Source organism: Lissotriton vulgaris, chromosome 2_1, assembly GCF_964263255.1.
Source record: "Lissotriton vulgaris chromosome 2_1, aLisVul1.2, whole genome shotgun sequence".
Taxonomy (NCBI): domain Eukaryota; kingdom Metazoa; phylum Chordata; class Amphibia; order Caudata; family Salamandridae; genus Lissotriton; species Lissotriton vulgaris.
Genome location: NC_141687.1, coordinates 1,188,458,825 through 1,188,474,175, shown reverse-complemented (window position 1 = coordinate 1,188,474,175; position 15,351 = coordinate 1,188,458,825). Strand labels below are relative to the sequence as shown.

General features: G+C 40.2%; 1 protein-coding gene across 2 annotated transcripts in view; it reads right to left on the bottom strand.

Moving 5' to 3' along the window:
* Positions 1–9,061: 9,061 nt before the first annotated feature.
* TMEM45B (transmembrane protein 45B) overlaps positions 9,062–15,351 on the bottom strand; it is a 306,589-nt gene continuing 300,299 nt past the window's right edge. For both annotated transcript variants that reach the window (XM_086956898.1, XM_086956899.1), the window contains one exon: positions 9,062–9,768. In XM_086956898.1, coding sequence (XP_086813024.1) covers positions 9,654–9,768 — 115 coding nt within the window. In that variant the 3' untranslated portion in view covers positions 9,062–9,653. The remainder of the gene's footprint in view (positions 9,769–15,351) is intronic.

Here is a 15,351-nt window from a genome sequence, read left to right as displayed (position 1 = left end):
AGTGGGTCGTTTGCATGGCAATAAGATTTCTCAATCTTCACTGAAGAACGGAGAACAGTTGCATTCTTCAACACTGTCTAGAGATAGGCCAGCTGTATTTTTCCTTCCACCTCCTCCACAAATATTAACTGTTGCGCCTTGTAAAGAGTAACACCAGGAGAATGAGTGAAATTACTTTCATGTCTAAAATATGTTTAAAACAGCACACATAGAAAGAGGAGAAATAAAGATATTACTCCTCGTTGTGCCTCCCTTACGCCTCCCCTGGGAGGCATATGTTTTTGGTGCCGCCTCAGACTTTTGATTTCTAGTAAATCTGTGGCAGTGTCATAAAGCCATTGATGTTGCTGAGAAGGTCCCCATCAACACCCATGGAACGCCCCATGCAAGCAGTTTTCTGCGTGAAAAGGGCATATATTTAGAAGGCCATGAAAAGCCACATAACGTGGCTTTACGCTGCCTTATAAAAATGCCTCATCAAAAAGTGATATTTCAGTGGCACAACAGTACCGATATCGCCTCATTTAGGGATGTTTCAAGTTCTAAGGAATTGGGTAGAAAATTAATTCTGGGCATTTTTAGTCAAATTGAAACAAGAACATTTGCTGATACAAGATCCTGAAAATCATTCTTGAAAACCTCTAGTAGTAAGATTTGTTTTAATAGAGACAACAAATTCTGTAATTCCAAAAAGAGACTAGAGTTAATCGCAAGGACAAACATACTAAAAACTTCCCAAAAATATATATACTGGAATTTACAGCATGGAACCCCACGATTTCTCACACTATGTTGCATGAATCTCCTACCTTTAAATGATCTAACCGCAAACTGGTCCCCAAATCTGAAAAATGGAAAAACCTGTAACCTTTGCAAATTGAGTGTTCAGACCCCGGACCATGTTTTGTTTGCATGCCCAGCATTGACCTCGAGCCACCGTGGTTGGCTACGGCCAATGTTCTTACAAAATGGTGTTAAAAATGTAGCTTCAGCATGCGATTTTCTATTTTGTCCAAAAAATGAAGTAGTGTGTTTAAAACTTTAATTATTTTAAAGAGTTCATGTGTATATTTTAATTTTGTTCTCTGCTGCTGTTTGCACAAGAGGGATATGCTGAGAGTAGGAGACTTGTTTGGGGACGACACCCTAATAGATCATGCTTCCTTCGCACAATCCACAGGTGCCCCGCAACAAATGTACTTCCTGCATGCCTCGGTGACCCACTATATAAGACGCACCTGGGCTCCACAACGCACCAAGCCAGACCAACACGAATTGGTTCATTTTCTCCACTATATGGGGACGGGTGGACATCTAGTTAAGTGGCTCTGTGTGGTCATTAGAGAACATGCAGCTTTGCCCCTCACCACACTCAGGGAGGCTTGGGCTACAGACACAGGGGAGGCCATAACAGACGGGGACTGGAAGATCATCCTGGGTCACCATAGGAGGGTGTCCAGGAACGTTAAATTCAAATTTATACAGGCCATGGTTTTGCATAGGGCATATCTCACCCCCAAAGGCTCCACGGGATGTTTCCTGCCACCCCCCACAACTGCCCTAGTTGTCAGGAGGATGACGCAAATATCCTCCACATGTTGTGGACATGCCCGAAACTACGCAACTACTGGGTGACGATCAGAAACGCACTATACACTGTAACAGCCCTACAGATCCCTGAGGGTGCACTACCCTGCCTGATAGGTCACAGGAAGAGATCCAAGACCTGTAAGGCACAACTGAAATGTTTAGATTTAGCCCTCTTGTTGGCACTTTGAGCTCTCACTATGAGATGGAAGTCGCCCAGACCACCAAATGTAGAAGTATGGCGATCTGAAATGTTGAAATGGGGCAAAGCGGAAACTGGGGCGCTGCGTAGGGAGGAAGATAAAGGACTACGTAAATACCCTATTGCGCAGGACTGGGAACGAATGTAAATAGAGTTGGAAGATATAGACCCCGAAATGCCACAAGGAAATACCATCTGACCGTACATAAGCTATTTGGAATGCCAGCACGCACGGATACCTAGACTGGATGCACCGGTTAACCATGCCTAGCGATTGAATCATTCTCTAGAAAGACTTAAAGCTATTATATCCAACTTACAGAATATGTACACAGAAATAGCCGGGAGACAGGGAGGGGGGAAGGGGTTGAGGGACAGTTCATATACCAGCGATACTGTAATATGAATGCAAATGATAAATGTTATAATGGAATGTTATTCGGAGAATTATAAGATGTGACGAAAAGCTTGATACGTGGATTGATATGCCAAAGTTGAGTTAGAGAAAACGGAAAAGACTGATGGAATGTGCAATGATTAAATGTACCTTGTAATAACAGTCACGAATAAAGAGGTTTTTTTTTTTAAAAAAAAAGAGGGATATGCTGTGTTCATTTTCCATCTTCTGTTCCGCTGCTAAGTTAAAGACAACTAAAGTGAGATACTGGATTGCGTTTTTTGCTCATGCACTGCTGCTGTGTATTTTAATTCTGTTCTCTGTTGCGGTTTGCACAAGAAGGAGATGCTGTGTTAATTTTCCATCTTTTGTTCCATTGCTAAGTTAAAGACTGAGCTAAAGTGAAATACTGGATTGCGTTCTTTGCACATGCACTGCTGCTACTGTATTGCTTTCTTCGTAGGATAGGATATGTTTTGTAAATTACATTTTGCTGCTAAAATCAAATACTCTGCTGAGGATGAATTCTGGATTTTAATGTGTATTTTAACTTGTTGACAGTTATTGCCCCTCGCACATTTTTTGTACTTCTCAGGATACATCTTGCCACTTTATTTTGTTTGTGGAATGAGTGTTGCTATATTTATTTTTTTCTTGTATTAATTTGTATGTATTTTATGCGGACCTCTTATGAGTTCCAAATCTTAATAAATATTTGAATTGGTAGTGAAACTGTGGTTTTAAAAAGGCATAATCATCGAAAAACAACTCCCTTTCAAATTCAGATCCATTACTTTGTTTCATTGTCATAACAAATGCACTGCTGCACCCTGCTCCGATTTGAGTGTTTGTGGAATTTAATCAACAGAAGCATCATAGACTGTCATCACTCACTTTTGTTCCTCTCAAAGCTTTCCCATCATCTTTTCTAAATGTTTTAATTCAAGGATACCAGTTTGCACACCCGCCATCATGTGACAAGGAACACGGGCTTTCTTCTTTTCAATACATTTAGCTGGTCAATGGTCCCCCTTCACTCGTCCTCATGTTTCTCTTCAAGGCATTCTGTGCCTGCAGTAATGCAATAGTGGATGCTTTACAAAAACCTCAAATAAGCAATAAATAAGAAAACATAGGAATCTATAAAGACCCAGTATAGGTTATGACTAGAATGATCAAGGTTCAGGTTCTTCATTTGTTTGTCGTCATGTTCAGCCATCAACAGACATTGTGCATGTGTGTGTATAGTTATATATATATATATATATATATATATATATATATATATATATATAACCAACTGGCGGTCGCCAGTAGGTAGTTATAGTTAGGATTTTTTTCAATGCAAAATCTCAAAATTCTATTTGGAATAACTTTGGCGCCGGTTGACGAATCTGCCTGAAAATCTCCTCAAATTTGCCTCGTCAAGCTCCAGTCCTTCCCTGAAAGTTTGGGGGGGGGGGGATTCATCAAGCGGGGTCCGAGATAAAAGGGGGGTCCCAAAACGTGTTTTCCCCATGTTAATTTCCATAGGGCGGTCAAACTCACTTTTAGCCCGAACGGCTGAATGGATTTCCACCAAACTTGGCAAAATTGTAGGGACTGGTAGCCCGATGTGCCTTTGCTATGTCTCAAGATATGTGCTCCAGTGGTTTTTGAGTAATTTAGGTTAAAAAAAAAATATATATATATATCTCTATGGCAGTGCCCCGGTACGCGCACCAGGGCGCGTACCGGGCGCGCTACGCGACCTGCGTGCCGAAAGCGGATTGGCTCTCGAGTGTCTGTAAACATTCCAAACAGTCTGGAGTGGCCGCCATCTTGTGTCTCGGTAGGATCGAGACACAATAGGTGGCTAAAACAAAGGGGGAATTGACCATAATGGGGCAGAGTAGACCCCCCCTTGACCCCCTAGGTTTGATGTGGGGGCCATAAAAGGGCCCCGCGGGGCAACAAAAATAAAAAATTGATTTTCGCGGGGGGAGCGCTCGGTACATGCACCGGGGAGCGTACCATGGGGAAAAAGAATGACAGTTTTTAAAAAAAGTAGCTATTTTAAAAAAAAAAAATCTTTTTTTTATATATATATATATATATATATATACACACATACATATATATAAATGCATATGCATATATATGTGTATATGTGTGAGTGTAGAGAGAGGTAGAGGTAGAGAGGTAGCGGAAGAGGTAGAGACTAGTAGAGAGAAGTAGAGAGAGGTAGAGAGTAGAGAGTGAGTAATAGAGAGTAGAGAGTGAGTAGTAGAGAGTAGTAGAGAGCAGTAGAGAGAGTAGCAGAGAGTGAGTAGTAGAGAGTAGTAGAGTGAATAGTAGAGTGAGTAGTAGAGAGTAGTAGAGAGTGAGTAGTAGAGAGTAGTAGAGAGTGAGTAGTAGAGAGTGAGTAGTAGTGAGTAGTAGAGAGTGAGTAGTAGAGAGTGAGTAGTAGAGAGTGAGTAGTAGAGACTAGTAGAGAGAGAGAGTAGTAGAGTGAGTAGTAGTGACTAGTAGAGAGAGAGTAGTAGAGAGTGAGTAGTAGAGTGAGTAGTAGAGAGTAGTAGAGTGAGTAGTAGAGAGTGAGTAGTAGAGAGTGAGTAGTAGAGAGTAGTAAAGAGTGAGTAGTAGTGAGTAGTAGAGAGTGAGTAGATAGTGAGTAGTAGAGAGTTAGTAGAGAGAGAAGTAGAGAGTAGTAGAGAGTAGTAGAGAATGAGTAGTAGAGAGTGAGTATTTGAGAGTAGTGGAGTAGGAGAGAGTAAGTAGTAGAGTAGTGGAGAATATTCCAAAGTTTGGCACAGCACCACTTGCACAATGAGTCCAATCAAATCATATCACTTAGAGTCCTTATTGAAGTGCTGAATCTTGGTGTATATTCAAATGCTTTTATTTTCCTTAAGTTTAAGTACCACAGTCAGCCGAAACGTTTCGTTCTGTACAACAGACCTTCTTCAGGGCGTTCTTATTTCCTTCAAGTTATGTCGGTATCCTGTTGTCATATAACTAGATATTTCTTCCAAATGTTAGACGAGACGTAAGTACATTCTTATTCAAAGTGACTAGGTATCAATTTTACCCACAGAATTCGGGCAGACTTGAGTAATTTATAGGCTCCTCAAAGTCAGTCTTTCAAAAATTCCAAAGTATAGGACATGATAATCCAAATCCAAATGTTTCTCAAGAAAAGTCATTTTCAATCCCTAGTATGCAAGAGGAATTAGTCCCCCCTCTGCAAACGCGCCAGTGGCCTGCATTGCAGAGAGGTGTAAAAAGGGTGTGGCCTCATTAAACCTCTCTGCAATGCAGCCCCCTAGCGCATATTGGAGGCTCCTGGTGGGCTACTTGGCCCCCGGGGACCCCCAGTATGCAAGGGGAATTAGTTACCCCTCTGCAAACGCGGCAGGGGGCTGCTTTGCAGAGAGGTGTAACAAGGGGCATAGCCTCATTACACCTCTGCAATGCAGCCCCCTGGCGCATACTGGAGGTTCCAGGTGGGCTAGTTGGCCCCCAGGATGCAAGGGGAATTAGTTCCCCCTCTTCAAACTTGCACGGGGGCTGCGTTGCAGAGAGGTGTAAAAAGGGTCGTGGCTTCATTACACCTCTCTGCAATTCAGTCCCCTGGCGCATACTGGAGATTCCTGATGGGCTTTCAGGTCTTATATAGTTAGGAATTAGCATTAAAAAACCTATGAAATTCACTGAAAAAACTATAGGTTTCACACCAGTTATAGTTAGGAATTAGCATTTAAAAAACCTATTAAATTCACTGAAAAAAACATAGGTTTCACACCAGTTATAGTTAGCTGGAAATTTTCCAGTTATAGTTAGCTGGAAATTTTACTGACATAAAACCATTGAAATTCCACGTTTTAGTTAGTTGGACTCACTATAACTTGCGTGTGTAATGCACTGCTGATGACGTCACATATTACATCACTCATGACATGGTCAGTGACATCACTCATGACATCACTGATGACACCATCCTTGTGACAGAGTGACAGACCTCCTTTCACTGTAACCCTTGAAACACATATTCAAAAATAGAAACTAAAATTTTCAAAAAAAGGAGATACCCATACCAGTTACAACAACCAATTCAGTAATTCCACCATTTATATACACAGTCACTAATTCACCAACAGTTCTATATAGTCACTCATACATATACTCACTCATCATATGTAGTGATACACCTATACATCCTGTTACACACCGACAGTCATCCAAAAGTTACTCACACACATACTCACACATGCAAATAAACTATTGAACATCTATTTATTTGCATATACAACTATACACACACTACCACCTTACTTCTAAGGAAACTTACACATACTTACTCTCTTAAACAATCACTTATAGGAACACATACTTATTTAAATAGGAACTCTTACAATCTCTCTCTCACATATACTCACTTATATACATCAATACTCACATATACTATATTAAAACATATGTAGTTACTGATAAAGACACTAGTGAGACAGTCATTCACTCAGTAACACACACATATACACACTCATCCATCCATACAGTCCTGCACATATGCCGTCTTCCAAACACATACAGTGAGTCAGTCATTGATGCATCTATGTGCTAAGTAATACCCCCACCAAACCATACAGACACTCATACTGATACTTAAAAAACATCTAATAACCCATATACACACACATGTAGCTACTCACCAACCCATGCAGCCACTTATACACAAAGTGAAACACTGATACAAACATTTAAATATTTAAACAATATTCGCTAATTTATGTATTCACTAAAATACACTTAATAAGCCAGTTAACCAATCATTTTTTTTTTTTAAACATCCATTAAGACACTTATTTAAACATTTATTCTTCCATTGACCTTTACATATACAAATATAAAACATTTATTTTTCAGAAAGGCACACATTCACTGGATGCTGTCATCAGTGATGTCATGAGTGATGTCACTGACCATGTCACGAGTGATGTAATATGTGACGTCATCAGCAGTGCATTACACGCACAAGTTATAGTGAGTCCAACTAACTATAACGTGGAATTTCAATGGTTTTATGTCAGTAAAATTTCCAGCTAACTATAACTGGTGTGAAATCTATGTTTTTTTCAGTGAATTTCATAGGTTTTTTTAAATGCTAATTCCCAACTATAACTGGTATGAAACCTATGTTTTTTTCAGTGAATATATATATATATATATATATATATATATATATATATATATATATATATATATATATATATATACACACACACATACACACACACACACACACACACACATACACACCACATATGTACACATACTTTCACTTAAAAAAATCTTTGGTTGAAGGGATGTTATCGTTAGTTTAAAACGTTATGTTTTAACTGACATTTTCTCCTAACAAAACTACTAAGATTCACTAGTTAATTATCTCAAGTAACTATAACTTGTGCCCTAAAGGAACAATAAATTTCAATTGTGCCCTTGCTATGCACAGTGTTATCAATTATGTCATTTCAAATGTCATTAGGAATGTTATCAATGCAGTTAAAGAATATGTCATGAGTGATGTCATATGTGAGTGTACAAGCAGTGCAGGGTCATGTCATGAGTTATAGTTTATTTAGGGTACAAGTTATAGTTACTGGCCTCAGCTTACAGATACACCATGGTGGAAGCTCATTGTGAAATGTAAATACATTTTGAGCCCTAATTTCTCAAAAACTACTGAATTGATTTATACCAAATCACCAAAAGCAGGCTTTCTGGCTCAAGATCTAGCCTTCTGTAAATTTGATGTCAATCCTTTTCGCCATTTTTGCGGTATCTATGTTCAATTTTCCCATGGAAAACTGCATGGGGAAAAGTGTTTTGGCCCTCCACCTTTTTCTCAGCCCCCACTTGGATCACCCCGAAAAGTTACAGAAAGAAATGAAGGTGGAATAGACTTTTGTTTAGGAAAGTTTTGTGAAGATTGGTCAAACAGCACTAAAGTTATTAGCAAACCAAAGAAATATATGTCCTAAGAAATGTGACCCAACTATACCTATCCAGTGGTGACTTTCACTTGGTAACATATATAGCAGGACCGGTTCTAGGGTGCAGCGACCAGCGCAGCCGCACCTGGTGCAAACCTGGGGGGAAAATAGCGTTTAGAAATGACATGTTGAAAAAGCACCTACTGTAGAGTTCCTTTTGTATCCAGCAGTTTTAAGTCAACAATAAAAATTCCAAGATAACTCTGGTGTTTAATCTTCCTGCTGGAGAAAGATCAGAGTTTTGTCTAGTGGCAGTTTCCACTCATGATAAAGTAGTGAAGAGGGTTGATATGCCTTCTGCAAAGAACATGTACCATGCAAGCCCCAGCATGCACATCAATGAAGTGAATTTTATTAAGGACCACTAATTGGGTTACTGCTTTTGTCACAGAAATATTCTTTGTTACTTGTGGTTTATACAAGTTACAACCCTAATATTGCACAGTGAGGTATGAACTGCCAAAGAGGAGCCTGAAAAATGCATGGCATAGGTTAGAACATTATGTTTTCCCCCAATCTTTATTTGTCCTAATGTTGCTAAAAAAAAAGGTGTTCATTTGGGTAGAAATACAATCTTATTAGTAAGCCAACCACATTGGTACCTTTTGAATTCTGAGTTTGCGCTTCTCCACGCCAATTAAAATAGAACACCTACTAGTATTGGTGACATGTGACTCCTATGCCTTGTAATCCTCATTGATTTATGCAACATTTCCTATAGACTGATTTGTATGCGTCTGATGCAGTGGCTCTGTATAAATTGTGTGTGATGTAAAGTGCTTCGATTTCCTACAGAAAATATACCCAACAAAACGTCGAAATGTACACATTGATATACAATTGTTTCTTTTATAGAATTAGGTTTATTAATTTTTTTTAAAAAGGTTTCAAAGAATTGTATACGGCTCTTGGGTACTTTCCATGTTCTGGATGAGAAACCACATTCCTCTTAGTGTAGTATTGCTTTCTAGTAAAGAACAAATTCTAAACAACAATTACACTGTTTCACTGCATGCGTCATCGTCGCCCAGCAACATTTGTGACCTCTTTGATGCCTTTTTGCATTTGTTTTCCATTAGGAAACTGTACAACGTTATAAGTTACACAAGAAATAGGTTTACATTACCGCTATATGCTTGTGAGGAGCACATTTGAGGATTAAAAAAGAAAAAGAATACAATGGCACGTGGAGTTTTCTTTGGTACATTTTTTTCACTTCTTCATCTCTGGTCTGGTCTACAAGTTAGACTGCATGAGGTTTTGTTGGTTTTCAGTAAAGGTCTGAAATCGGTTCGATCTCTGTGATAATTAACCAGCATTTAATGGCCATCGAAACAGAAAAGTTCAACATGTTGCAAGTGTCGATTTCTTTATGCATTGCATGGCTCTCAACAAAATGGTGTCTTGTGCTGCACTCCCACTTCACACATCGCCTCTATTCCTCATCAGACTGGTTGAGGAGCGCTACTTCGACACCATTTTGATCTGGCTTTAGCTTCCGAATTCCAATCTCGACCTCTCCCGTGATCCTCTTGTGCCTTTTGAGACAGCTGTGCAGAGCAAAGAGAAAGAAAAGGAACAAAACCAGTTAACATACCTAATGATCTGAAGGGAGCAGAGGTGCAACGGTCGCTAGGTGTCCCAAGAAACGCAGAAAAACAAAGAGGCAGGGACCAATGATTTAGATGCGACTAGAGGTGGGCGAGCTACTGACAGCTCGAGCCCGGCGCCAGACTGAAGCCTGGCTCTCACTCAGCTAGAGTTCCTGTTGAAACTCATGTGGCTTCTGCATGCCTTCCTCCCACCACCCAGGATATGGCCTTGAGGCCACAGATGAAGACTGTGGACCTGGGTGGTATGAGTCTCTGCATTGCTCAACATCCTAGTCCTTATTCATGAAAAGTGTTGCATCGCCGGGTTGAAACAACTATTAAACACTTTTCATGTGCCATACTTTCGACGCGCCATATTTACTGTACGGTGTTCCATGTAGCAAGGATTTACTGATTCGTCAGGAATCATTACATATCTGTAGTCCCAAAAATGGCACATTGCTGGAGTGTGTCTGGAAACAGAAGCAACTCCAGCAGTGTGTCATTTCACATGGGACAAGCCCCTTGTGAAAAGGCCTTCATCACCCCTTATGTCTGCTTCAAGCAGCCGTAAGGATTGGACACAGTGAAATCTCAGATTTCACAGCATCACTTCTATGACACTTTGCGGCGTCGGAACCTGTCGCAGGTATAATGTAGCGCAGAGGTTTACAAAGTGACGCATCTGTCTAGATGCGTCACTTTGTGAATATGGCACAGTGTTGCGCATTTTTTACGCCGCCGCATCATAAAGAATGACACAACAGTTAATTGGACCCCTGTGTTTCTGGGCAAATAATGTTATCACCCTGTCCCTATAAACAATGCATGTGACCTTTTGTAATGTAACTGATGCTCATGTAAAGCGCTCCAGGTCAAGTTTGCACTACATTTTAATAACTGCAGAAAAATGCACTAAGAGGTAAAAACAGATTCTTAACAAAAGGGAAGACAAGTAGATATCAATTTTCTGGCTGATTTGTACAAATTGAAAACAGGAAAGCTGGATAAATATCAACTCCCGCTTAAATTGTGTGATTGTAGGCAAATATTGGATTTCACCAAGACTCTTTTTAGGTCTAGCCTGCACAGCATTTGTGATGTGCTTGCGAAATCTATTGTATTTAATATATCTTAATAGGGGCCTCTTATCAGTATCCACAACCAAATTACTGTTCATTCGATTTAGTGTGGAACTTTTTTTTTTTTGCAAACTTCCACGGGGTGCCCGCATTTATGATATTTCTACTGAAGCTGTTCACACTGTTCATGCCCCATTCACTGTCAAGATAAGACCTCTTCCCACGGAAAAGGCAGACAGCTTCTAACAGTATGCTTGCTTTCTATTATTACTTCGTTGTGTAAAGCAGTTACTTTAGCCTTAGATTGTTTCTGGCATTTCCTATTCATGCTTCAGTACCATTCTTTGCCCTTTTTACATCAATATTGCATTGATTTTTTTCAATTTAACCTATTCAATCATTATAATCCATTTCTAAATGTTGTATTAAACATTGCATGTTGAAAAATAAGAGGATATACAAGAGCTATGCTATATTTTACTTCTAGGCACAAGTGCAGTTAACTTGCAGAGAACAGGCTCATGATTTGAATGGTGCAGTAGGTTCAGTAGTCCCAGGCCCAAAAGTTGTCAGAGCTCCTCGAAACACATAATGTTGCTATGTTTGACTATTTAACAGGCATTCACAATTGCAGTTTCCGTGCCATTAAAAGGGACTTAATTTGAATTGTGCAGCAGGTGCAGCAGCAACAAGGTGAAAAATTCTAGTAACCCCTCTCACCCTAGATTATTACTCACATTTTAAACTAAACAGGCACTAAACACCTAAAATTGCTATATTTTACTACTAAACAGGTAGTCACAAGTGCAGTTACCTTGCAGACAACAGGGTCATGATTTGAACGGTTCTGCAGATGCAGTGGCACCAGGCCCAAAAATTGTCAGAACTCCTCTAATCACCTAACATTTCTGTACTTTACTACTATACAAACAGTCACGATTGCAGTTAACTTACAGTTAAAAGGGGCTTGAAATAAGTGGTGCAGTAGGTGCAGTGGCACCAGCCAAGAAGTTGTCAGAACATCTCTAAACACCTAATAGTGTTATTTTAGAACTAAATAGGCATCTTAAGTGCAGTTATCTAGCAAGCACTAGGGTCATCATTTCAATAGTGCAGCAGGTGTAGTGGCACCGGGACCAAAAACTCCAGGCACCTCACAAAACACCTAATATTGCTTTTTTATCCCTAAACAAGCAAACACAAGTGCAGTTACCTTGCAGACAACAGGGTCATGCTTTGAATGGTGCAGCAGGTGTAGTAGCACCGGGCCCAAAATTTGTCAGCTCCACTAAACATATAATATTGCTATATTTGACTACTAAAGAGGCAGTCACAATTGCAGCTATCCTGCAGTTAAAAGGGACTATTTGAATGGTGCAGCAGGTGCAATGGCACCAGGTCCGAACGTTGTCTGAACTCAATTAATTCTATTTTTTCCTCTTTCATTTATCTTACTACTTACCCGCACTATATACCACTATTAGCACATCAATATATTGCCTTTTTGTACATAAATAAGTCATAACACTTTAACAGACTTTCTGTAACGTATATTGTATAACACTCAGCAAGCTACAACTTACAACAAAAAACAGCTTATTAATCACATAACCAACACCTAGTGCATTTATCATTTTTTTCCATTATCGTATATGAAAGAATGTTGAAATATGAGAGTTCAGACTACGAATTGTGCAAAGTTATCACTTTTAATTAATACCTCAGTGCACTGCTATAATATGCCCTATTATTGTCAAAACCTCCACATTTTGAAGAGGCTTTATCATATTTTCTGCTATGTTTTTGTAGGATTTACATAGGGTATATTTTCAGGGATCAGCTCGTGCATGGGTTCTAAAATCTGAGTCCGAACCCTGGCTCGGCTCTCCCTATTAATTTATTGGCTTGCCCACCTCTAGATGCGACAAAGAAAAACCCATGGGGAACAGTTCAGCCATGCCAGGAGTGCAGCACCCCATATACTTTACAAAAACAGTTGATAGAGGTTGCAAAAAACAAATTGGAGTTGGACCAAGTGGGTTGAGGAGATTGGAAAATTAGTTTTCTTTATAGGGCCTGAACTCTGCCCAACGGCATTGGAGAACTTTACATATGTTCCGGTCACATTACCCAAGATCGTATATTTTTTAAGTACAAGGAGATCAAGTGATTTGCCCAGAATCACAAGATGTTGAGCCAAGCCTTGAACCTGGTTCTCAGTTCCAAAGTTGGCAGCTGTGGCTCTAACACTACATCCCACAGAGTATCTAAAACACAACGGGCAAGGGAGCACGGAATTGCAACGGGCAACGCCTAGATTATGGGACTGAGTCTTTGACAGCCGCCACAAGTACACACTGCATTAGAAGTCTCAAAATAAGACACACCGATAGGCAGGCCTTTTACATTTAAGTATCAAAGAATAGGCCAAAGGATGAATCACAAAATACACAGAAGGTGCTTGTCTGCGCTCTTATCTCACCAGGTTGTAACTTTTAGGTCTACAAGCAAGATGCAAACATTCTGTGACTTGTCGGTGTAATAACAAGATGCACCAACCCTGTGCAAAGCTTTCTGCACTAGCCATAAATGTAGCAATCCAGCTCACACTACAAGGCATATCCTCTCTGGAAAAGGATACAAGCGATCCCACAGCCTTTTCATGTTCCTGGACTTCACAGGGAAGGTGTAACTTTAGTCCCTGTGCAACGATCAAGCGTTAACTGTGCTTAACAAGCATTTGCAATGCAATAGGTCTCACCTTTGGTACCTTATATGTATTTAGCTATGCAGCACATTAGCCTGGGTGCTGAAACATCTACTGTTCTTTAACATGGAGGGAAAGGGAGCACCAAACTGCGTGGCACGCCAGGTATGGGAACACACGCAGAGAAAAATTGCCTTTCAACATGAAATGGTATAGTCCAAAGCTCTGTTTTTAATATAAAATCAGGGCCTTCGGTGGTCACATCACTGAAAGCACAAGATTTGAAAAAAAATATTGTCTACGGGTTCTTATGGAAGACAATTTCTATGGACTGGAATCTAGAGAATGCTAAAGAGATTCTGGTATTTTACTGACTTCTGCTGATTGTTTTCTATCAAGAAAGTTAAATAGAGGCTGTTGCGAGAAAAATTAAAAAAGAAAGTCCCTCTGCAGAAAGCAATTCTGGTCTTTTACTGAACTCTACTGGCCGTTTTCTATCAAGACAGTTAAATAGAGGCAGTTGAACAGATAAAAAGTCCCTAAGCGGAAGCAGACAAGTCCTAGGGCTGATCTCCAAAGACCTCAAAGTACATACACATATAAGTACATACTAAATTATGTACAAGAGGTCTTGAATGCTCTGAACTCTGAAATTTTGACCTTTCTGGCTTGGAGCCCTATAGAGCGCTAGCTCAATGGCATCCCAAAACTAGTTTGCCTGATTAAGAGCCGTTCCCCATGTCGCTGACTGATTTCTCACCTACACTAAAACATGGGATCACATCACCCTCTTGCTCTCCAATCCTGCACTGCCAGGGTAGACCCTCTTTCTACTCGTGTTTCCAAGACGGAGCACACTTCAAGGTCCTTCTGGGGCCTTGCCCCTGGATCTGGAATGGCTGCCCGCTTTATATTGATAATGCATCCCCTTTCAGACATTTAAATCTCGCTTTGAAAAACATCTCGATTTGGAAACCTAACCAAGTGACTACAATATATATTTTGTCATTGGCAAATTACTTCTCTACTACTCCTGGGTGAGTCTAGTCTCCAAATTATCATCGTCTCTACTTATAAGTTATTATTCTTTAATACTTCCTCCTACATTGAGTGTCGCCATGTCACTCACTGTGCCACCCTGTTGTGCCCCTTTTTGCCTGCTCGTCCTCTTTCTCCAGCATGTGCTACTGTTCCTTCCTCATTCACGTCATTTCAACCCTGCTAAATTCTTCACACATTGTTTTAGTTAAAATATTTTCGGTTTTATACTTTCAAAGTAAGCCAATGCTTGTTTTTGCTGTTTTTAATACCGCACCTGGCTCATAATTAATTTTGTTACGGTGCTTAAGAAGCAAATGATTTCCCATGGGTGTCCGGCGCTGAATTAAAGACTTCAAAAAGTCAGATCTTCAGTTTATTTCTGAAGTCTAAAAAGCGGTTTGGGGGCCTGATCTCCAAGGGCAGAGCATCCCAGGCCAGGGCTGCCAGGTAAGAGCAAGCAGGGCCACCCAGCCTTCTACTCCCAATTTGTGGGACCACATGAAGTGAGGTAGACCCACATGAAAGCCTGTGGTGACGGTAAGAAAATACTTTCCTGGTAAAAGCTAAGCAACTGACAATAATAATGTGCGATAGCAGGCCTGCCTGTTCAGTGCCTTGAAATGCTGTCAGACTCTCAGCTAACTGTGACCAAGTAGGATTTTACCATGCCGCTATTTCAATTTACACAGATGCGCTCTTGTTTCGTTCTTA